The following is a 24,457-nucleotide window of genomic DNA, read 5'->3' on the forward strand; positions in this document are numbered from 1 at the left end:
GAATAGTGTTACTGAAATCGTCTCACAGAAACATAGAACTCATGCATCTGCATGTCTGGATTTGAAACTTCATACCAAGTCATGAATTGTTCGATGACACCGTTGTAGAGAAGTCATATACACTGCAATATGATATGCATGTAGTGCAGATCTCAGAACCATCTGAAGTGACAAGTGGGTTGTCTGGATTAACTTGCTCAAGTATGAATAGAACTAATCAGTTCACAGAGTATTCGATCCGATGTTCCCGGCTCACACGCGTTGTTGTCAGAATAGCCACTAGTTCTCAGTCTCCAACAGGGAGTCGATGAGACAAGCCTGCTGATACAAAGTAGGGTTCCGGATAATATCCTGAGTAGTAATGTTGTAACCAGCACCTCGGAAATAGTCCGACAGCAGAAAGCTGGTAACAATGTTGGCTCCGCAATCCCAGATTGCCGTCTCAGTCTTCTGCTCTGATAGGGATAATCCCACTTCATTCCAAGCTTGCGAAACCAAGTTCAGCGCCTTCTGGGATGGCGGCTGGGAATATCCATTCGTGAATCCCGAGCCTTGTTCTCCTTTCTGAATTATTTCGTACGGACCGAGAGTTTCGTGGAGGCTGGTCTCCACGCGAGCGACTGTCTCATCCGGGTGGTCGGAGAAGAGCTGAAGAATTCTGGTCAAAGCTTGTCTGATCCACAGGATTTGCTCCGGGGAAAACACTTGGGGTGAATAGCGTATTTCGATCTCCAGTTTCTCAAGGCCAGGCAACGCTATCAAATGAATGTCCGTAGAATCCCCAAGTTCACCGTCGCTCGATAACATTGCCTCTGCTTCTCCCATCGTAAATGTGTTATGTATCGCATCATGGTTTTGGAATACAATGGCGGAACTGAAGCGAGTCCAACGGGGCCAATTCGTGCAGTTCTCAATTATGGAGCTGGTTTCAAGATGATGGTATTGCATGCCGGGTGCCGACAATTCCTGGATATGATGAACCAGCGAATCCAATGTCATGCTTGACTCGAGACGTGCTCTGACTGGTACCAGATTCACGCAAGGCCCCTTCACCATGTGGATTCCTGGAAAAGGCAAGTAGCGGTTTGCGCTAACTTCTCCAAACACAACATCTCTGATCCCCAGCGCAACAGAGAGCAGAACAGACCATGCTGCTTTGACGACGCTCGATAGTGTGCCGGCTGATGATTTCAAACGCTGAGAACTAACGCAGACCTTGGATCGCGCGTCGAGCTTGTAACCCCGTACGGCGCCAGGAACGGATGGAACGAGGTATGGCATCGAAGCGCCCAGCAAAAGTCCCTTCCAAAACGCTTTCGGAGTAGACATATCGAGTGACTCAATATGCGAGACCCAGGAATGGAATTCAGGTCCGTCAGACAAAGGCCTCCCAGTATAAGCCGCCTCAAGATCCCGGAATATCAAACCCATCGAGATTGCGTCGTACAATGCGTGATGAATTTCAAGATGTAGCTCTGCACATTGCTTGCCATCGGTGACGAGATGAAAGGAGGCCAAACTTGTGCCTTCCCGATATGATACTGCGGGTGTAAAGCGTTCCAAGTCCTCGACGATGATCTTTGGGGGCAATTTTTTTTGGACGGCTTGGTAGAGGGACGATCCGCGACGAATAAACACGGTACGCATTATGGAGTGATTGTGGGCCACTTTCTCGCACGCTTCTCGGACCTTAGCTGAATCGAGACTGGGTCGAAACACCAGCTTGAAGTCGACATAGTATCCTCCACTCGCTTCAGACACTGCAATCATAGTGGCTTGGCCATCAGTAGCGGGAACAACTGCGGCAGTTCTTTCGTCTGAGACTGGTAAGGCCACTCCATTGACATGATCTGACAGGCTTCCTGATGATTTCTGAGTCACAGTCGCCTCCGGCTTCGTGTTTTGGACATGGGATGAACGTTCTGACGACGATGTATTGTCCGCAGCCTCAGGGTCAAGCATACATGAGGCCTCTGCAACCTCTGCGAGGGTCATCGACTTCAGTAACATCGTAGTGGCTACCTGAAGGCCACGCTTCAGGCACTTTGCCGCTGCATGCATTGCGCGAATTGAATCCCCTCCTAGTTGTGTAAAATAACTTTCCCGTCCAATATCGGTTTCTGGAATTGCCAGAACGCATGACCATACGGATGCTAAAATTCGCTCCTTCTCAGATTGTGGTGGAGAAAGTACTGTTGTTTTCGCTTCGTCCAGTGCAGCTTTTGCTTGAGATATGTTCCTCGTCCGGAGCCATTGACTGATAGAAACGCGATCCAGTTTCGCTGATTCGGTGCGAGGCATTTTCTCCACTGCGAGCCAAACTGTCGGAACCATATAGGGAGGCAGTCTGGATCGCGCATGGTCACGAACTGTTCGGAGATGTCGAAGTGTGATTTCAGAATACTCCGGGGAAATCTCTTGCAAAACAGTCTCTTTCGGGAGCTGAGAATCAGACAAACAGACAACGGCAACAAGTTCCGTTCGGCCTTCGTTGATCTTGGTAGTAGCAAAAGCGTCCTGGACCTCCCGGCAATTTGCAAGAATCCCTTCAACCTCACCCAGCTCTACTCTCTGACCACGGATCTTGACTTGGCAATCTTGCCGACCGACAAAGGTCAAACTTCCATCAAAGTTGTATTTTGCCAAGTCACCGGTGCGGTAGAGGTGTCCCTCTTGGTCTCCATAGGAAGGAGCCCATGCTGGCGGCTTTATGAAGGACATTCTAGTCTTTGCATCATCGTTCAAATAGCCTCTGGCGACGCCGGGGCCATCAACAACAATCTCTCCAACCGCTCCAATGGGGAGGAGTTCATTCACATTCCTTGGGTTCACAATCCATGTCGCACCGTTGATGGGCACTCCAATGGCATCAGGATAGGCAGAATCTGGAGTCAGCTCTGCAATGGTGCTGAGCACGGAACATTCACAAGGCCCCCAGCCATTGAATAAGCGAACTGACTTTCCCCAAGTCACTGCTGCGTCAGGGGAAATTGCTTCACCGATTGACAGCAGAACCCGCAAGTTAGGCACGTCCCTGGGCTCCAGTGTACGAAGGACTGTCGGAGTCAGCCAGGCGGAGTTGATTCTGTTGGACCTTATATAGGCAGCCAAGGCTGACAATCTGGCCTCCTCGGAGGGAATGCATACACACCCGCCGGATAGCAGAGCTCCAAAGGTCTCGCCGATACTTGTATCCCACACGTACGATGCGAATTGCAGCATTCGTGTTTCTGCATTCCAGCCACACCTTTGAACGATGCTCGTCAGTGCAGATGCCAGAGATTTATGCTCTAGCATGACGCTCTTTGGAAGACCAGTGCTGCCGCTGGTAGAAAGCAAGTAAGCGAGGTTTGAGGAACTCGTCGTTGAATCAATGGGATCTGTTGCTTCCGGTAGTTTCGAGATAGACTCCTCACTGACTGCAAAGACATCTGGTGCGAGGCTAACTGAGTGCGGGTACTCGGCAGCGGATGTTAAGATGATCTTTGCGTTTGTTTTGGAGATGATGGATTTCTTGCGAGCAGGGGGGTCTGATGGCGCAATGGGAACGCATGCACCTCCAGCCTTCAGGATGGCGAGTATTGCGACGACTGTCCAGAGGGATTTCTCGAAGATGAATACGGTTGGTGATTCCGAGGTGGTACCCCTTCGTCGCAGCTCCTGGGCGAGACGATCAGAGAGCTGATCCAACTCATTGTACGTCGCAGTTCCGTCGTGGGCATCCACCGCGATAGCCGTTGGGTGCATTCGAGTCTGAGCCTTGAAGAGCTCGTGAATGCATATGGATTTCGTGATGATGCTCACGGGATCATATCTATTCCAGTTGAGGATCTCGGACATGTCATGCGAGTTGATCCGTGGAATCTGAGTCAACTTCGCATGAGAGTCTGCCATGGTCAATGATTGCAGGTAATGTTCAAATTGCCGCAAAATTCGCTTTAGCTGACACTCCTCTAGAACCGACGGATCAAAGGCAGCACTAACGGAGATCGCTGTTCCCTGAAGATCACAGGAGATGGCAAGTGCGAATGCGCCAGCTGGTTCATCCATGTCCTCATAAGAAACCTCCGCCGCCTCCTCCGGATCATACCAACGTGGTCGTATATTCAGTAGTGTTTGGAATCCGGAGGCCATACTAGCGGCGTCGCTGACGGTTCGAATCCGACTCAGTCCATACTGCAGCGCCGGATGGGTTTGCACTTGCCGACGGGCAGCCGCTCGATCCTTGAGAATACCTTCAACCGTCATATCACGCTGCAGATTCACTTGTGTGGGAACAACTGCAATGGTAGGACCGAGTACGGTCTCTGCTGCCGCAGATGCTGCGGATAAACGACCAGATATGATCATTCCATAGGCAACACTTTCGCTTGCAGTATATGTCGATGCCGTCAGTGCCCAGGCAGCCTCAATGAATGAAGGAATATGAACGACAGAAATTTCTTTGCCGACTCGATCTAGCGTAATCGTTCGATACATCTTCCGCGTTGCCAGAGGAATATACCCTGACTCGATTCTAGGAAAGATAGCTGGAGTGCCTTTAAAGCGGGAGGTCCAGAAATCTCTTGCGGTCGCGTCATCGACTTCCAGACAATCTGCAACAAACGTTTTGAATTCTGCTCGTTTAGCAGGTTCGCGGCCATAGTAAATGCTCATGATATCATCGAATAACGGAGTCAGAGATGCATGGTCCATGATGGCATGATGCATGGTCAAGACCAGCTTGTGATCAATGATGGCCGTGCGAAACAAGCAAGACCCCAGGCCCATCTGCTGGGCTTTATCGCTGCGGAGGTACTCTTCCAGGCTGCAAGATGGGCGTTGGGTGCAATGGATTTCATCGATGGGCACTTGGACCAGTCCACGATGGCAGTTGACAATTCGACTGCGCAGAATCGCGGTGCGCGCAACGACATCCTGCAAGGCACTGCAGAAACGGTCGATGTTTAATGTCGGCGCAAGATTCAGGATGAAGCGGAATGTGCTCGCGCCTGTGTGCATGGACGATTCCGTCATTGTCGCAACCTGCAACGGCGTACATGCGTAGACGTCTTGGATCTTTTCGACAGGCACATTGCATGCCTTCGAAATGTCGGCTAACGTTGTGTCGTCGACGTCTTGACGCGACATCACCGGCACCGTCGTCATCTTCGGCACGAGAATCGATACTTCCTATCCGAGCTGCTGTTGATCACGGCTCCAGAATCTTGAACTTGGTGTCTCACGAGGAATTTGTAGCATCTTTGGACTCCAGAATCACGTCAGGATGCCGGATCAATTACTGATAGGTCCTACAGTAACTAACCGATTAAGTTCATTCGCTACGCGTTTGAGTTAGAGCTACTACATGTTGGAGTACTGCTTGTATGGGCTTGGATTTCCAGTGTCGTTGACTAATGGATTGCAGACGTACTCTTCTACTGAGTACACGCATTGGTGATCAAGTTGTTTGATCGTACCCGTAACACCTCAATGCACATAGTGACGATTCATACATACGAGTACGGGGTAGACGAGGTTATGGCCACGATATCGTATGGACATACTTCGCATGCACTCCTTCCATCTCTTGCTGCATTCCATGTTCCCAGCTCTGCCAATCGTTGCTCCATGTTTTCTGGCTTGTCCTTTCCATTGGAAGTATCACTGTGCATTTCCGAAGCCTCATACCCCGAAATGGAGAGCTTGAGGACTCGAAGAGATTAAGAAACTGCAAAGCATTGTATCGGCACAATTGCCAATACTCCGTACTGACAAGGCGAATTCATACTCGTTAGTTACTCCGTAACATACGGTATTCGGTCGTAATGTCCTACCCGTCCGGACTATGAGTCTAGGTCGTTTGATGAGTTTTAATATCGATCGAGATTATGCATTCTTGAGTACATACTCCGTACGAGTCAGTCGATTCGAAAGATGTACCTACGGAGTATCGGCATGAGATCTGGGTGAAGATAAAGTTTGGAATTGGTGAAAAGATTTTGTTTAGCCTCAGGCCACCGGAGGTAACTTTACTAGGTGTACGGAGTACGGAGTACCCCGCCATGACACTACTGTACAGTATCATCGCGGTACTTACCGGTAACTCCGGACCGGGGTACCCACGGTGCCCACAGTGGATCCCTTGACTCGACTGGAGGGCACGGGGTTAGGCGGGTCAGGGCCCTAACTACATGCATACAGGGGCCGCAGCTGGCAAAAACTCACAAACAAAGTGGGGCATGGATTGGCCTCCTTGTTCTTCACTCTTTGGCAAGGCTGAAGCTTGTGAATAATGATGGACGGAGTAGTCGGAGGCTAATCAAAAGTCGTTGAACTTGGGACCTTAAGTACTCCGTACCGTACCCCGCAGCTCTTCTTGAGATTCTATCATTCTAGAAGGCTTCCATAGAACGCACGATCAAGTTTGTTTTCTCATTGTCCTCTTGGCACTAGTTACTGGAGCTTGGTAACTTAGTTTCACTACATAATTACTAGTTAACTACTTGCGGAAGATCAAATCCAAAGTGTTGAACTTTTCCGTCGCATCCCGCCACCACCTTGACTTGAATCTTTACCTTTGCAATACTGGGGGTGCCGAAGGAGCATCATCGCGGATATCACCCGATTTCAGCGAAATTTGAAGGTTTTTGAGGGTATTTTGGTACCTTAAGGACCATAGAGAGACTACCAGAAAACCATAGGTAGTGAAAATATCAAGATCTCCTTGGCACTGAGTGTCTGTGCCCTTCGATTCTGTTGCCCTCCTCCGCAAAGTCCGAGCCCTAACTTGTACTCCGCAGTTGGCACCCAGGGTCATTGCCATTCAGAGTGTGTCCACAGCCGCTGGGAATGTGGATGCAATCGACCTAGAAATTAAGTGGGGTAAGAATTGGGATTGCATATAGATTAATACATTATCAACTCCATGCTGTACTCGTCCAGGTGCTGAAGTAATGCGGAGTATTACGTCGGACAACTCCATTCCGTATCACGTACTCGGTAAGTACGGAGTAACTCGGTACGAGTAGGAATCCTAGGGGAAGGTTGAACGGCCCCCAAAACTGTAATCTGAATGACCTTATACTTGGTACGTTAAGTCGATGTCGATCACGGACGTAATCAACATTAGGGTCATCGGCTGAACGAATGCCAGTATTAATCACAACGCGGTATGCTTCAATGAAGTTCGTAGTTCAAGCGAATAGTACTCCGGATGATCACAAGAATTTGACATGGATGAACACCATTGGGCTTTGAATGGGGCACTTGCAATGTCAATTGCATCACAATCCTTGTTCCCAGCTGAGAAGGTGTTTCTACAGACAATCCTCAGTATGGAATACAGGAGTACATCTCATGGCTGAACGAGGGACCAGATTACACAGACCAGTATTTCATGAAATGAAAAGTGGAAATGACATTGGATGAATCTGTGGCCTGATCCATTCTCTGTAGATTAAATGCAACGCAAACGATGTAAATCGCACAATGCGTGATGTTGTTTGCCCTGTGTTCACAGCTTCGTTGTTGATGGTGTTGGTGGAGAACAGTTATCACCAACGTCGGGTTCACTTCGGAGTACCATCCATGTACGAGTACGCATAGGTAATAGTTACCACCGTCCTGCCCGGTGACTCAAAAGGCTGAAAATACGTCACATGTTCTTCCTTCAGGACAGAATTGCTCGAAAGACGAGTGATTCCTTCAACTGGAGACAGATGGGGCGCATCTGACTAGTCATCATCATAGAAACCCATACCTACCATCTGAGTTCGTTTTTAATAGCTCTCATTACATCTGTCGAAACTGTTCTTTTTAAAGCATTGATTTCAGCCGAACGGCTTGCCACGTTCTCTACTAAGGCCTCAAAGTATCCTCTGTCTCTTGGCTGCCCTCCTCGAGGTCACTCTGAGCCATCACCTTCCATCAGTTCACGAGACCAGTTCTGGAAACGCCTTGAGAATGGCCAATTCGACACCTATTGCAATTGTAGGCCTCGCCTACCGCGCACCTGGCGTGGGAAGAAAAGGCCTTTGGGAGTATATGCGAGAAGCAAAGTGTGCATGGTCCAAGGTTCCTCCGGAGCGATGGGACTCTGATGCGTTTCACTTCCCCGATAAAGACAAGGCGGGCTGCATTGCCAGTGAAGGGGGTCACTTTTTGCCAGACGATATATATGCTTTCGATGCGCCTTTCTTCCACCTGCGCGCTGAGGAGGCTCGCTCGGTCGATCCCCATCATCGGTTGCTGCTAGAATGTGCATTTGAGGCTGCCGAGAGTGCTGGAATCACTCTTGTCGATCTGGCCGGGTCAAACACTGGTGTTTTCTCGGCCATCGGATCGCCTGAACACGGCCACATGCTGGGTGAGGATCTACCAGCTTCCTCAAACTGGTCTTGTGTGGGTGGAGCACCCTGTATGTTCGCCAACCGCCTTTCATACTTCTTCGATCTGTCTGGTCCAAGCATTGCCGTCGATGCTGCATGCGCTAGCAGTAGCTACGCCATTCACATGGCTTGCCAGAGCCTGCGAGCTGGAGAATGTGACGCCGCCTTCGCCAGTGGCTGCGGATTGCTGCTGGGACCTGCGCAATTCAGCTTCCTCGATACCATGGGGTATGGTTGCTCTCTTTGAGGCATGTTCTTGCATACTGAACATACCGTGCAGAGCCTTGTCTCCGGAAGGGAAGTCCTTCTCATACGATGTGAAGGCATCCGGGTTTGGTCGAGGGGAAGGGGGTGCCTGCCTCCTGTTGAAGCGTCTCGATGACGCGATCAAGTCTGGCAACCCAATTCATGCTGTGATCCTGAATACGGCTTGTAATCACGGCGGCCGGTCAGACGGTATCACGATGCCCAGAAGGTCGGCACAGGAGAGCCTTCTCCGGCGGGCTCATCTCGAGGTCGGACTAGATCCCGCAGATACTCCAGTTGTGGAGGTATGGCCAAAGCTCCATAGGCTCTCGATCTTAAGAATCCTCTTGCTGATTGTCTGATTACCACTGTAGGGCCATGGAACGGGCACCAAAGTCGGGTGAGTGGTTGTATTGAAGAAACTTGGCAGACTTCGATGGACTAAACGAAAGAAGTGACCCGATTGAAGCTGGGTCTTTTGCTACTGTCCTTGCCAGCAAGCGAACGTCTTCCGATCCGCTCTATATCGGATCCCTGAAATCCAACTTCGGGTCTGTATGCAACATTATGACGATACTGGACATGAATTAACTGTGCCTAGTCACACGGAAGCGGCAAGCGGCATTCTCGGCGTAATCAAGGCAGTGATGATGATTCAACGTGGATGTGTTTTGCCCAATGCCAACTTTGAAAAGCTCAACGACAAAATCGAAGGAAAGGAAAAGTTGAAAGTGAGGACCCATCATATTTTCTTTGCACTCCGACATTGATCGAGGACAATGACTGACGTAGTTTAGGTGGCTCCAACGACTATTCCATGGCCATCCAATGCACGAAAGCGCGTCTGTGTGACGAACTTCGGTGAGCACCCATACCTTGTTATTGACTGTCACCGGCTTGGCTCATCGCTGGCTTAGGATTTGGTGGAAGTAACGCCGTGGTCATTCTCGACGAAGCGCCTAAGATTCACAGGCCAGCAATCCATAGCGCGGATTTCGCGAACGGACATTTGACCGACGGAGAAACCACGAACGGAGAGTTCACTAACGGGCATAGGGTCACAAATGGTGTCGAAAAGGCGAACGGAGAATTGAGATCGGTTGGCTTAAACGGTGACATCTCCAATCACTCCAAGGAAATTGACCGTGAGAAGCGTGTATATGTGTTCTCAGCCCGGTCCGAGAGTAGTCTCACCGCGTACCTGTCTTCTTTCCGAGACTATCTGGAGCGTGAATCGGATTCAAAAGCATTTATGCGCGATCTCAGTTTTACCTTGGGACAGCGCCGCACACATCACGCTCATCGAGTGGCCGTCATAGCAGACTCATTGGAGGCTCTCAGAACGGAACTGACGACGGCAAAGTCTAGGAAAGCACGGGATCAATCTGCCGCCTTTGTCTTCACTGGCCAAGGTGCCCAGTAAGGATATCCCACAAGCAGTCAAATCGAAACGTGCTAATAAACCCAGACATGCTCGGATGGCCGCAAGCTTGACCCGATATGAGATTTTCAATGCTTCCATTAAACACGCTGAAGACACTCTTCAAAGATTGGGGTCTCAATTCAGCTTGATAGGTACGGAGATTCTACCTCCACATTCTGAATCTCGGAATTAACATCTGGCAGAGGAACTACGCCGGCCAGAGTCCGAGTCGCGCATCAACACGGCTGAGATCAGCCAACCGGCCTGTACCGCAGTTCAGCTGGCTTTGGTTTCATTGCTGAAGAGCTGGGGTATTCAACCGACCACGGTTGCAGGACACTCCAGTGGCGAGATTGCAGCGGCTTTCGCGGCTGGCTTGCTTTCCTTCGAAGCGGCTGTTGCTGTGGCTTATTACCGTGGCCAAGCTGCTATTAAGTTGAGCCAGAGTGGTCAAATGGGAGCAATGCTTGCTCTGGGAACAAGCGCCGAAGAGGCCACAAAGCTGATCGAAGAGATTGACAGTGGCTACGCAACGATCGCGGCAATAAACAGTCCCCAGAGTGTAACTGTTTCCGGAGACGTTTCTGCCATTGATAGCATTCATCAATTGGCCAACGCGCGTGGTATCTTTGCTCGCAGACTACGAGTCGACGTTGCGTACCATTCTCGGCACATGGAGCAAGTTGCCACATCGTACCTGGAATCCATCGAACCTTTCTTCAATACTATGGAGAAGCTTCCTGAGACGTCTCGACCGATCTTCGTGTCTTCTGTCACTGGCGACGTTCTGAATGAAGATGCCGTCAATGCTTCGTACTGGGTCAAGAATTTGCTTCAACCTGTTCGCTTCACAGATGCAATCCGGGGCATTTTTGCGGCACGGAAGGATGCCACGAATGCTGGACATCGCTCGCCTACCCTAATCGTCGAAATCGGGCCGCATTCCGCTCTCCAGGGGCCAATCAAACAAACAGTGGATTCTCTACGTCAGCAACACACCGATCGACGTCAGGACCAATTCGCCTATCTCCCGTCGCTGGTACGCGGAACGGACAATGAAGATGCAATATTATCTTTGGCCAAGAGTCTCTTTTGCCTGGGGCTCCCCATTCAATTTGGAGCTGTCAATGGCACGAATCAATCAAATGCTAGTGTCATTCCCGATCTCCCACCATACGCCTGGGATAAGTCTGCACGATACGTGCTTCGGTCGCGAATCACGCAAGCAAAGTTACATCCCGGCCAGCGTTACAGCCATCTACTTGGATGGAGAAACCCCTACGACCAAGGCAGCGCGATTTCGTTCCGCCAGGTGTTCAATCTGGATGAAATGCCATGGGTTCGAGAGCACAGTGTGGACGGCCATGTTGTGTTTCCGATGACGGCCTTTCTGTCACTAGGCATGGAAGCGCTCAGAAGTGTGACATCTCCTCGCCCTTCAAGCATTCTTGTTCAAGAGTTCCATGCCAAGCGAAGCTTGGAGATTGAAGAGGATGAGCGGATCGACATCACCACCAAGCTTAGACCGGCTGCCATGGGGACAGAAAATGTCTCCACGTCCACCTGGATTTTCGAGATCCTAACATGGAATGCCGAATTTGGTTGGACATCACATTGCCATGGCCGACTTGAGGCTGTTTCGCATGACTTGACCCTGGAAAGTCCCACCGTCAAAGCTTCAATACCACTCATCCAGAGTGATCAGCTCAAAGAACGCAATGTGGAGCAAGAATACGCGACTTCAGCGAAGGGAACGAGGTACGGTCCTTCATTCAAGCGAATGGTCAGGTTGTGGGAGGGTCCGGGCTGGACTGTAGCCGAAACCGAGCTACATCCTGGGCTCATCTGGCAGCCTTCCCAATACGGGTCCCCTGCAACGGTCGATCCTCCAACACTGGATAGTTTCCTTCAATGCTTGGGCCCTCTCTTGGAGCAATATGGCGAAAAGCCAGCACTCATGCCCAACTACGTGAGCCGGCTTCGGATCTCGAACAATATTCCGTTCACTGATTCCCTGCGCCTGACTGTCGTTACACGTCTTCTTGACTATAACATCACTGGTGGAAGTCTGAAACTAGGAGTGGCCGTCTTTATGAAAAACAACGAATCTTTTGTGCCTTTGGCAGAGTGGGAGTCTGTCGGGCTCAGGGTTATCTGGTCTGGGCAACGCGATGAATCAATTTCAAACCTTCCGTCTAGCTTCCATTGGGACTTGATCCCCAGCCCGGATCATTTCGGAGATTCTGACAAGTTCCTTGCCTTCCTTAACGCCAAATCTGCTGACGAGCCTGAGCGACGCCGTATTGACTTGTTGAATGTCATCTCAGTCCACTACATAAATCGGGCGTTGCAGGAGACTTCCAGTGACGACCTGTCACATCTACCGGAGCATCTTGGAAAATTCAAGAATTGGGCCACCGGTGTTGTTGAACGAGAAAAGAATATCCTGAATGGCGTTGATGTGTCAGCTTTGGAATCTGAAGTCTCCAGCTCTGGTGGTCAGGGTGAAATGATATGCGCAGTTGGCCAACATCTGCCGCAAATCCTTCGTGGCGAGGTGCAGGCGCTCGAAGTCATGCTTGAAAACAACCGTCTTTCCAGGTATTATGAAGATGACTTGACCAACACACGCATGAGTGAGAACCTTGCAAGATGGGTGAGCAAATTGGGCGACGTCAAATCCAATTTACGAGTCCTGGAAGTCGGAGCCGGAACGGGCAGTGCCACCCTGCCCGTCTTTGAAGAGCTGTCTCGTGGGGGAGAACGGCTACCAGATGGATTTTCTTACACCTACACAGACATATCGAGCGGCTTCTTTGAGAAGGCCCGCGAGAGGCTGAGTAAATGGTCCAGATACATCACTTACAAAAAATTGGACATCAGCAAAGATCCCACACAACAAGGCTTCGGTGTCGAGGACTACGATCTCGTGATTGCCTCTAACGTTCTGCACGCGACCCCCAATATGGCAAAGACCATCGATCATGTCCGATCTCTCCTGAAACCCAACGGAAAGCTCGTGTTGCTGGAGGCATGCCAGCACGCACCTCTGGTTTTGCCTTTCGCCTTGCTCCCCGGCTGGTGGCTGACTGAAGATGGATACCGCTCCCCTGAAGAAGGGCCCTTGATGTCAACCCAGTCGTGGAACCGTGTTCTCACGGACCGCGGCTTCTCGGGAGTTGACTGTTTGATCAAGGCATATCCAGATGATCGCCTGAATATCATGAATGTGATGTCCACGAGAAGAGTGGGAATTACAGAAGACGACACGTCAGGCCCCATCACAATCTGTGGACCTTTGACATGCTCTGAGGAAGAGGAGTTCGCCCAATTGGTGGCTGACCTCATTGCAGAAACCCTGAACTGCGAGACCATCATCAAACCGTTCGCTGAAGTCAGTCCTGAGGATGATCCTTTCTGCGTCTTCATAGACTCCCCCAGCAACAGTATCTTCAAGGCCGTTACTGAGGATCTGTTCGAATCTCTCAAAAACTTCCTTCTGCATGTTACGGGATTGCTGTGGGTGATTCCCGAAAACGGCAGCCCTGACTGCGATGCCATCAAAGGCCTGTTGCGCACTGTCCGTTTGGAGAACGGCTCAAGAAGTTTGCTGACGCTGGACAAACTGCCTTATAATTCGGAGGGGGCATCTTCAATTTTCAGCCTATCGAAACAATTTCGTGATCCAGAGCTGCCGAATGCACCAGACAAGGACTTCATTTGGCGTGAGGGCATGCTGTGGCTGCCACGCTATCGACCCCTCACCACAGCCAAAGATGTTTTCGCTTCGGAAGCTGGAATTTCTACCAAGAAGGAGCAAGAGTTGTGGCAAGACGATGTTTCTTTTGAATTGACAGTCGATTCTGCGGGAAGTCCGGATTCCATTTACTTCAAGAGGACGGATGCTCTTCAGCGGACCTTAGGTGATGATGACATCTTGATCCGTGTGCATGCATCCGGTTTGAATTTCCGGGACGTTCTTCTGGTTCTCGGCTCGATTCCCTGGACCCGCCCAGGCTTCGAAGGATCCGGTACCGTGGTTAAAACGGGTTCCCGAGTAATTGATCTCAAGCCGGGTGACCGCGTGTTTTTCGGATGTCTTGATGGGGGAAGCTTCTCTACCTATGTTCAAGTTCCAGCCTGGATGGCCTGCAAAGCTCCGGCTGGCTTTAGCGATGCGGAAGCTGCCGGGATATCCGTCGCCTACTCTACTGCAATCATGTCGCTCATGCGTTTTGGCCAGCTCAGAAAGAGAGAGAGCGTTCTGATCCACGCAGCATCCGGCGCAGTTGGACAAGCATGTATCGTGCTAGCTCAACACATCGGAGCTGAGATCTTCGTGACTGCCGGTTCTCCGGCGAAGAGGGACTTCCTGCATGAGGAGTTCGGTATTCCAAGAGATCACATCTTCTCCAGCAGAACTACCGAGTTCCGGGACGGTATACTAGCAGTAACCAACGGCAAGGGAGTTGACGTTATTGTAAACTCCCTGAGCGGCGATATCCTGCAGGCAACATGGGCTGTGATTGCAGACTTTGGTCATTTCATTGAAATCGGGAAGCGAGACCTTCTCCAGAACAACTACTTGACAATGAGACCGTTCGATCGCAACGTAACATTCTGTGGTGTTGACCTCCGGACGCGGTTCCAGAAGAAACCCGAGGAGCATCGCGAGTGTCTAGCGAACATGATCGACCTGGTCAACAAAGGTGTCATCAAACCCATTCGTCCCGTGACCGCGGTGCCGGTTTCCCAGATTGCGGTGGGAATGCGTAAGCTTCAGTCTGGACAGAATATCGGCAAAATCGTCATTACAATGGATCAAAACGAGCGAATCTTGGCTGAGTGTCCTCCGGCTCTGGCTGGGTCGAAAGACAACTTGCTGCGTCCTGACAAGACATACGTCATCACTGGAGGCACAGGCGGTATCGGACTTTTCCTTGCTCCATGGATGGTCGAACATGGTGCTCGCAATATTGTTTTGCTCGGTAGGAGCGGTTCTACCCGTCCTGAAGTCCAGAAGGTGCTGGAAACCTACAAAGACACCGATGTAAACATCAGAGCGATTGCTTGTGATGTTGGCAAGCGAGAAGATGTTGCCAATGCTGTGCAAGCAATTCAAGATCTCCCACCAGTCGGTGGAGTTGTTCACAGTGCTCTTTGGCTCAAGGTATGATACTGTCTGCGATCAAGCCGAATAGACCACTTGCTAACGCGTATACTAGGATCGACTCTTGGAGAACACTACGTACGAGGACTGGTACAATATTACAACACCACGCATTAAGGGAGCATGGAACCTGCATGAACTGCTTCCGGAAAACCTCGATTTCTTCGTTCTGTTGTCTTCGTTCATTTCCGGCAGTGGTAACATTGGTCAGTCGATCTATTCGGCAACAGCGGTAAGTCTTGTAACAATGAATATGATGAAGAGCTTTAGTCGATCTAATGCGAACTAGTCATTCTACGATGGCTTTGCTGAATATCGAAACGCCCGTGGACAACCATCGGTGTCCGTTGCACTGCCAGTGGTGTTGGGTGTTGGCTACGTAGCCGATCGCGATATGGAGGCGACCCTGAAGGGTTCCATGGGAGGTTTCCTCTCCGAAAGACACCTTCTTACTGTCGTCAAGGGAAGTATCATTGGGGCAGCATCCGGACTCAATCGCGACGGGAAGGCAATCTCGTTCAGCTTGTCCAACCGCGACGATAGCGACATTCTCCCATGGCAATGGTTCCATCCTTGGGCTCTTGTGGAATACATCCGAACCACCCCTGATGCCGAGGGAACAGAGGATGAACAAGGCAAAGAACGATCTGCTGCCCAGGGTTCTGGACATGGCAATGATCCATTACCACGACTCCTGGACGCCCTGATGGACAAAGTGTCTTCGATCACCATGATTGAACGGGACGAGATCGAGCCGGATGCTCCGCTTTCCAATTATAGTCTGGATTCCTTGGTGTCCGTGGAGTTGCGCAACTGGATCCGCAGAGAAACAGGTGTCGAGGTTCCGCTGCCAAAGATTGTCAATTCTGCAGACTTGCGGGCATTGGCGACGCACATCTTGTCGCAGAAGAAGGGGGGCCAGAAGAAATAAGTCGGGGACTGATGGGAGCATAGCCTGATGAATGTTTATGCTTTGTGTTCATACTGTGTCATAAGATTTTTCGGGGTGTTAGATTGACGTTTATGTGATGTTGAGTAGTGTCCAACTTGGAGAAACTGAATCCATTCATATCAGTCCAAGGTCTCTTCAACCGTATGCGAAGCTAAAGTAGGGATGGAGAGAAGTCACTACGACATATTCACGATTCCGCTTCTACCCCGTAGCATTTCTCGATTAACCAAGAGGCAAGTCTAGAAATCAGAGAATCCTAATCACTCTTCAGATACGCTTATCGTTCTGCCATATAGATGCCGCATGGTCTTGTCGATTTCAACTAAAGTTGCACATTTTCTATGCTAGTATCTACCTTTCCGAAATACATACATGTACGACATAACTGTAGGTTGACAGAGACGTACCTCGTATGTTGTATCTAGTAGTGAGACATGATTATAATACTATAGCGAGCAAAGGGACCTTCGGGGCTTTGTTTCGAACCATGGAATGATCCTGCTAACAAGGACTGTTTGTACCGAGAACTCTGAATCCGGACCGGAAGTCACCCTCCAAGGCTTCTCCATGCGCTGTGATATTTTGATGCAGCTACCCGTTAGCAATCAGGTTAACTTCAGCTGCTTTTGGAACGGCTAGGAAGATTGAAACGGGGCATACGGAGTACTAGAGGGCTTGAAGCTTTTTTTTTTTTCTCGGCATGCGCTTCTCAGTCTTCGGAAGCTTTCAAAGGCTATCATGGAGCCACATTGCCCAGCTCAGCAACGGCAGGATAATAACATTCCCGGCCCGTTCATAGCTGCTGCAATCGACTTTTCATCAGTACTATCGGTGGCATGTTCGCCGGAAGCACATTGTTAGAGAAAGCACAGCCAATCAAAATGGATAATACAGTACATCCGACAGCATTGCCAGAGGGCAACAAAGTCTTTGCTGATATCTAGTCCTCTTCGCCAGTACTCATGTGTCGCTGCGCTGGCTAGGTAATCCGAGCGGAGAATGTAGCAAGGAATTTTAGTAGGCTACCTATCAGAGTAACCTACTGTCTGATGTTGGCCTCCTTCGAAGTACCTACCCGTGGATTGAAAAGTGGCATATTAAAATGATCGTAGCAAATGCATGAGCTGACGTGTTTTCTGTGCGGCGAAGACGGCAATGTCAAGTCATGCATCGGCCTTCGGGAGATTCGAATCGCCTGAGAAAGTTCAGGGAGTCTTGACATCACTAGTCCTTTTGCAAGCCATTCGCTGTTTGAGTTTATGGCGAGAAGAGTGCCATCGATAGGAGAGGGATGGGGTGTATGGGCCAAGTTGCACCTTCACCCTTCCCAAGTCGGTGGACCCGCGGGGACTTGGCATCGTGGTGTGTCGCTTTCTCACGAACCTTCTCTGCACGAAGATTCTTCGAACGAGTGAATTGAATCCAACAGTACTCCATACACAGTACTAATGTTCACCCGAAAGTGAGTCGCGAGCCCACTTAAAAGTTTCAAGGGAGTATTTTGGAGATAATCCTTACCTAGGTAGCTACAGTAGTAGTACCTAACTGATGTCCAGCTGGTTTCGATTCAGAAAATTGCGGAGCAGACAAGGTAACAGGTCAATGAGGTCAGGCCTAAGAGGACTCCACTAGCAACGAAGGATGAATATGAAGGATTTTGTTTGATTAATCCTATGCCTCGGACTGAAGCATCAAATCCTAGTCGCATAACAGTTACTGGTCAATAGATTATCGTGCATCCGTACTAATTACTCCAGGGACCTAGGCAAGTTCAACTGTCCTCCATCAACCAACTAAAGTGCGGGGTGTACAAAGTACAAGTACGGAGTGGTTACCTTGTAACTTACGAAATAACACGATACGTAACTGACGGGTCAGGAACGAGTATTACCAACGGTATGAAACGTTACCGTCCGCTTTGATGTGTCTCGTATTGTATTATCGTATGGATCGTATTGGCGTGCCCTAATCGTCCCTCCTGGTACGCTACAATCAAGCTGTCCTCGAGGCTTCCAACATGGTCCAAGCATGGAGCTCAGCTTGCAGATGTACGTCTAAAATTGTTCCATACGAGTGGAGAACCGGGATTCATTTGCATTGTAAGAAAACAGAGTTGGCCCCTTCAGCAATGCTACTACACGATTTCGTCGTCTCTGAACGTCATCTCTCAGTTTTCCAGTCTCTCGCATCGGCTCCTAAAAGGCGAGAACTGATTCCACCCACACTAACGGACGTTTATTGCAATGGCTTTCGATCCTCTGAGGGATATTCCTGACCTCCAAGGAAAGGTGATTCTGGTCACTGGAGGTGCGTATTCGGAACTATCCCAATTCACGTTAACAGGAATCTTACAGAATGTCCGACAGGGAACTCAGGATTGGGCGCAGCGACCATCAGAATTCTTGCTCATCATCGTCCCTCAGTCATTTATCTTTGTGTGCGTCCAGTCTCCATTGCAAGTGCCGAGGCACTCGTTTCGTCAGTCAAAACTTCAATTCCCGATGCAAATATCCAGATCCGTCCTCTTGATCTCGCATCATTTGATAGTGTCAAGAGATTCGCAACCGATTTTCTGAGGGACGCGGTGTATCTTGATCTGCTGTTCCTCAATGCGGGCATCTCCAGTACCGCGCCGGCACTGACTTCGGAGGGCTTCGAAAGCCAGTTTGGCGTCAACTATGTGGGTCATGCACTGCTTACCCAACTTCTGATGCCCCTGCTCTTGCATACAGAGAGTAAGGGCAGAGATGTGAGGATCCTAGTCACGACATCAATGGCCACCTACATCAATCCGCCGCCAACTGGATTGGTTCTCGATCAAATGAAGAGCGCAGATCCTCTCACCTCTGCCTATCAGCGATATGCCCACTCGAAACTTGCGCTGATACTCTTCGCCCGCAAACTTGCTCAGGTCTATTCGTCGATCAAGACAATCTCCTACAATCCGGGTCAGGTTTACACTGATCTCTTTCGCAAGTCTACGGGGATTAATCAATGGTTCATGACCTTCGTCGGCATACCGTTCGCCTGGCTGACGGGCGTCACTCCGGAAAAGGGAGCAGAGAATGGCCTGTGGGCCGCTACGTCGTCAGACTTAAAGAACGGAGCCTACTACGATCCTGTCGGGGTCTTGCGGGAGGACAAGAAGTTCTTCACGGACCAGAAGCTGGCCGATGAGTTGTGGGAGTGGACCAATCGAGAATTGGCAGCCCACGGGGCACCTGGATGGCCATCCTGAATGATAGGTAGTAACTAGTACCTTTCATCATGTTGTCATCCACGCATCATTTGCGTAGTGGTTCGAGGTAGTGTGCCTCCCCTATGCCTACCACACTCAATACTATTCAAGTACTATGTATTCAACCTGCCAGGTCAACACGTTGCAATCTCGAACAGTTAGGATGATCACCATACCTTAGAATGTGAAATACCTATGTAGCCAGATTAAGTGAAAATGTGTGGATAAGCATCGTACCCAGTACCGTAATCGTCATTACCACGTCAGGAAAATCGTGCTGGATGGACACCGCACCCTTCTCGCTTCTGGGCAGTCTTTGCGGCTGAACTGTTCAGATGATCAGATAGAATTGAAGGAATCATCGTTTTAGTATGCTAATGTGTGAATACTTCCTCAGATCCGACTGTTTTCCTTAGCCTGCTGTCTTAGTTTGAGGGAGAAGGTGCGGCATATATCCCCAAAACAGCTAGTTGGATTAGGTTAGGTTATGTGTGTCGCCAGGTGGCAAGTATGTATCCTCGGCTGAGGTACAAGGGTTGAGGATCACGTCAATTACTGAAGAACAGCAAACATTCTCTGAGTCAGGATATACATGGACAACAATGCCCCAGTATATTGAAAGCAAACACTTCAAGCTCCCAGTGCTGTACGGAGTACTTCCCACGGAATTGGGATTGCTGCAACCAGTCCTAAAGATGAGATCAATGCACTCACCCGTTGGAGCCTCAAACTTGAGAACTTATCACAATCTGGCAGGCTGCATGTACATATTAGTGTATGACAATGTGAATACTGGAAGTCATATTCGTGTGAACGTGAATCGAAATTAAGATTTTCAGACTTTAATTAGGACCTCTGAAGAACTCGTTGAAATTTTGTATGTAGTTATACCGACTAGGTACCATATCTGAGGCGAGGCGTCGATTCGCTTCGATTCAGTACCTGAAAAAAAAAAAAAAAAAAAAAAAAAAAACAAATACCGGCATTGATGCCCGTTAGGGGAAAAATCCGTTTCTTTGTCCTGCGAAGCCCCGTCTTCAGACCCTAGCCGTTGCCTCAATTGTCCGCGTTTTGAGTACTCAACTTGACAACAAACGTCACTTGAGCGATGCATTGCGATGACCACGGAGTCATGACGGATATCGGCAGTGGAGCGAGAGTAACTCAATAAAGGATAAAATATGCGGGCATTGTATCGCGACGGTGGAACTGAACATTCCTACAGCAATATTTCTCAGTGATGCAGTGAGATAACTTAATACTTTGATATGAATGTTCGCTTGTAGTACCAGACACCAGCTCGTCCGATTGGTAGTGACAAGCACCGCCAGGTGTCAACACTTCAAGACTCCCTTTGGCTGGCAGCTCGTGCAGCAGCAGTCCCGGCCCTTCGTCCGAACACCGCTCCCGATGTCAATCCGCTTCCACCAGGGTAGTTTTCATAGAATAGACCTCCCACCATCTCACCACAGCAGAACAAGTTGTCCACCCCTTTGTCGGTGATGGATGAGATCACCTGAGCGGTCTCTGGATTAACTGCCAGTCCGCCAAATGTAAAAGTAATACCACAGGTGACTTGGACGGCCATAAATGGACCCTGATCGAGTGGAAGGGCCCAGTTTGACTTGGCAATGCGCAGTTTGGTACTGCTAGATTGCGTCGAGAGACCATCAAGAATCGACGGATTCCAGATTTTATCAGGGTGTTCACGTTGGAAAGCATAAACAGCCTCATTGTAGCGGTTCACATTATCGATAAACGCCTCGCGATCTTGAAGACCCAATGGAACTAGCTTGTCAGCTAGATCAGAAATCGTATCGGCCATAATTCGACGGACTCGTTCCGGACGATATTCCTCAGCCCGCAGCCAAGGTATAGTCCGCTGGTCCCAAATCTGGAACGCACACTGACCCGGTTGCACGATAATTGCACGGCCAAACTTGGCGTAGGTATAGTTGCGTAGGTCGAGGCCCTCATCGACAAAACGCTCCCCTTTTGTGTTGAACATGAGACCAAGGGGATATCCAGATTTGGTGAATTCATTCGAAACCTCCCGATCGCCGGCGTTGGCGGGGGCATTGAAATCCCAGGCCACCGCGTGGCAGCCAGACCAATTCCCGACTTGCTTGGCATGGGCATCTCGGATGGCAATCTCAAGCACCTCGCCAGTGTTGTGAGGTGTCCCTCGCACCTTTGCTAGATCCCATGCAGGGCCCAACAGCTGCGCCCGAAGACGGGGGTTGCTTTCGAATCCGCCAGCGGCGAGAACGACCGCGCCCGCTTTGATGAGCGCTGGAACGCCTAGGTGGCAAACTACGACGCCTTGGAGAGCGCCAGTTGCCGGATCAATCCATAAACGCTCCAGCGGAGTGGAAAAGAAAATCTTGATACCCTGTCGAAGAGCGTTCGCCATGTGATCGGCGATCAGGCCTTTGCCTCCATCTTCCGTCTTCAAAGCGAGACCACCCCAAAACTTGATCCGTCCACCGACTTCATATGCCTGGCGGTTGAACGAGAGTTGGAAACGGACACCATTCTCCTTCAACCACCTCATGGTACCCAGAGAATCCTTGACCAGAGTATTCGTCAAAGCTGGGTCGGACCTACCACCGCACACGCGCTGCATGTCATCGAGGAAATCTTGCTCCGTGTATGGGTCGATGTCAATATTCTTAGCCATGGACTCATCGACATTGTTGACGAGCGGAAGCAGGTCCTTTGCACCGCCATGGACCGTCCGATATGCACCCGCAGTGAAGTAACTATTTCCTCCTGCCCAGGACTCTGGGGCTTTCTCGATGAGCACCACATCCTCAGCCCCGGCCTGTTTTGCAGCCACGGCCGCACAGAATCCAGCATTGCCACTTCCGACAACCAGAACACTGCAGGACGTTGGGAGCGCCATAATGTTTGGGCTGTCCTTGCCTCGTACTCTTGCTCTCGAGGAAATCCGTCTTGATTATGAAGTGATTGCTACTAATCGTCTTGATTCACATGAGATACAGTCAAGGTGCTGATTCTCTGAGTCATTATCATGTTCAACACGGCCTGATCTGCAGCAACTCCTCATTGCAGTGCCGAATATCGGTAACCTCGGATTGTCTCCGTCGATGTTAGTGCCGAATGATCGGATCAATAATGCGAAATTGGAAGAGCCTAGGCGTGGCTACAGTAGTAGTCTTAGTGAAAGCGTTGACAATTTGCTCAAACCTTCCCCGCATCGTCGACTTGATCAAATATTCAGAGCTTCCGACCTCCTCATGTCATTTGCAATAATCTGCCAGGATGACAGTTGATGCCTGAGGCTTGATCAGGCAACGACGGGCAGCTTTCACAGGTTTCAAAGTTGACCACGTGACTCTTTGTCACGTGTCGAACAGACCTAGCGCCTTGGCAGCCAGCTTCTGGAACTCGGGGAGTCGGGGCCGAGGTTCCTCCGGATTTCAACCATCGCCCTCGTGGAGGTCATCAAGCTACGAGACTTCACGAGTATTGGAGCCTATGCTGTCTGAATCGATTGCAGTATTATATATTGAGAATGCTTTTCGCTCTCTTAGGACAACAGCAAGCAATGTTGGATATTGAATGTTGTTTCCGGGCCGCTCAGCTAGGTAGTCCTTGGACGTCGGTAATGGGATGCATATTGGATTCTTCTAGTAAAGGAACTTCTGTCAAAGAAGTACTGTGTACAGAATAGATGTTGCCACTAGGTTATATGTTACAGTCTCAAGAAAATGCCATGATACAAGTCCGGGGTATCTTAATAACGAGTGCCAGAAGACAAAGAAATGGTATCATGAAACCTCAAACCAGATAGCTCCTGTTCATCCGGCCGTCGCAGCAGAACATCATTCGTCGTGATCAAGGGAATCGGAACATCGACCTGTCAAAGGAAAGGAATGGGATAAGCATCACCGACCATCACGCGCTTTGTGGCTGAAATAGCGCTCGTCGATCTTCAGGATCCATTCGACCTTCTGCACTTCGGTCCGCGTGGCAAAGAGGAACGTGTTCTGCGGCCCATACACCGCAAAGATGTACGGTCGCCCGCGAGAGGGAATCCCATTCTCTGATCCGTCCAGCAGGCGCGCAAAGTCGGGCTCGTGGTCCACGCGTGCATGACGAAGGTTGATCGCGTTGAGTTCATCGCCATCTGGTACGGAGTACACGTGCAGGTACGACCCGCGCAGCTCGACAAATCGACGAACCCATTGACGGTTCATGTCGTCTGGCGTCAATAGATACCCAGCCTTCGTCACGGTTGCGTTCTTGGCAAGCGTTTGGACGGTCGCCACATAACGGGGTCGAGCCGGACTCTGCGTCGACGAATTGCCATCAGACTGTGTATTTGAAGATGCGTCGGAGTTTGACGTTGCACCATGCCCGGGTTGTTCCGTATTGTCCGCAGCCAAAATTGCCTCTATAGGGTCTTGGCGCGTAGTCCAAAGATTAAGATACCTCCGGAGCAGGTCCATCTGTCGCTCCGAAAGCTCCTGATTCCGCAAGGGAGTGAACCGGCCACTGCCCTTGGTCGACGAAGGGACGGTGAGAAGATCGGAACCCAGAACACCGCGAGCGGCCTCGATCTCAATCGCTCGTTGCCGTCGCTTACGAGACGCGATGTAGTCGCGCACCAGGGAGACTTTCCGCGTGGACCAGCTCGTCAGAAGTTCCTCTCCCTTGACATAGTCATTTTGCGTGTTCATCCGCCACAGATCCGCAGCGCGCTTGGCGGAGATCGGCCGGATGACGACAGAAAACATGCCGACCGTCGAATGCACCACTCGAGTCGAGTTCCAAAACTGCTTCAGAATCGACTGCGAACGAACGTGATATCTTCCCAGAATCTGTAGGTTCAAATCAAGTCCGAAGTTGATGGGTTCATGCACGCGAGACGAAACCAGATACCAGCGCAGCGCCACCTGCACGCGGTATTTGTCGGCTGTGGTGCGATCGAGGAGCGGCGATCCGTGGAGACTCGAATCCCATTGTCCGATGATTGTGATGTTGGATGTGCCGTCTGCATTATCCTTGACCATCGGCTCTTGAACCATTCGCA

The 24,457-nt window shown here is 50.2% G+C and overlaps 5 protein-coding genes across 5 annotated transcripts; 2 read left to right on the forward strand and 3 right to left on the reverse strand.

The window, feature by feature from the left end:
- Positions 1-279: 279 nt before the first annotated feature.
- Positions 280-5,148, reverse strand: VTN31DRAFT_1209 (uncharacterized protein; the record flags this gene model as incomplete). Its single annotated transcript, XM_069401241.1, has 1 exon — positions 280-5,148. One exon carries the CDS (start codon positions 5,146-5,148, stop codon positions 280-282), a length of 4,869 nt encoding a protein of 1,622 aa, XP_069264065.1.
- Positions 5,149-8,340: 3,192 nt separating this feature from the next.
- Positions 8,341-16,139, forward strand: VTN31DRAFT_1210 (uncharacterized protein; the record flags this gene model as incomplete). Its single annotated transcript, XM_069401243.1, has 11 exons — positions 8,341-8,597; positions 8,650-8,920; positions 8,990-9,015; positions 9,071-9,166; positions 9,217-9,346; positions 9,413-9,476; positions 9,533-10,034; positions 10,084-10,190; positions 10,242-15,208; positions 15,264-15,440; positions 15,498-16,139. 11 exons carry the CDS (start codon positions 8,341-8,343, stop codon positions 16,137-16,139), a joined length of 7,239 nt encoding a protein of 2,412 aa, XP_069264066.1.
- Positions 16,140-18,403: 2,264 nt separating this feature from the next.
- Positions 18,404-19,398, forward strand: VTN31DRAFT_1211 (uncharacterized protein; the record flags this gene model as incomplete). Its single annotated transcript, XM_069401244.1, has 2 exons — positions 18,404-18,467; positions 18,527-19,398. 2 exons carry the CDS (start codon positions 18,404-18,406, stop codon positions 19,396-19,398), a joined length of 936 nt encoding a protein of 311 aa, XP_069264067.1.
- A 1,342-nt stretch (positions 19,399-20,740) lies between these two features.
- On the reverse strand, positions 20,741-22,303 carry VTN31DRAFT_1212 (uncharacterized protein; the record flags this gene model as incomplete). The annotated part of the gene is made up of 1 exon (XM_069401245.1): positions 20,741-22,303. The coding sequence occupies one exon, from the start codon at positions 22,301-22,303 to the stop codon at positions 20,741-20,743; it is 1,563 nt and encodes a 520-aa protein (XP_069264068.1).
- A 1,006-nt stretch (positions 22,304-23,309) lies between these two features.
- Positions 23,310-24,452, reverse strand: VTN31DRAFT_1213 (uncharacterized protein; the record flags this gene model as incomplete). Its single annotated transcript, XM_069401246.1, has 1 exon — positions 23,310-24,452. One exon carries the CDS (start codon positions 24,450-24,452, stop codon positions 23,310-23,312), a length of 1,143 nt encoding a protein of 380 aa, XP_069264069.1.
- Positions 24,453-24,457: the final 5 nt, after the last annotated feature.

This window comes from Thermomyces dupontii (assembly GCF_041956625.1).
Source record: "Thermomyces dupontii strain NRRL 2155 unplaced genomic scaffold VTN31scaffold_1, whole genome shotgun sequence".
Taxonomy (NCBI): Eukaryota; Fungi; Ascomycota; class Eurotiomycetes; order Eurotiales; family Trichocomaceae; genus Thermomyces; species Thermomyces dupontii.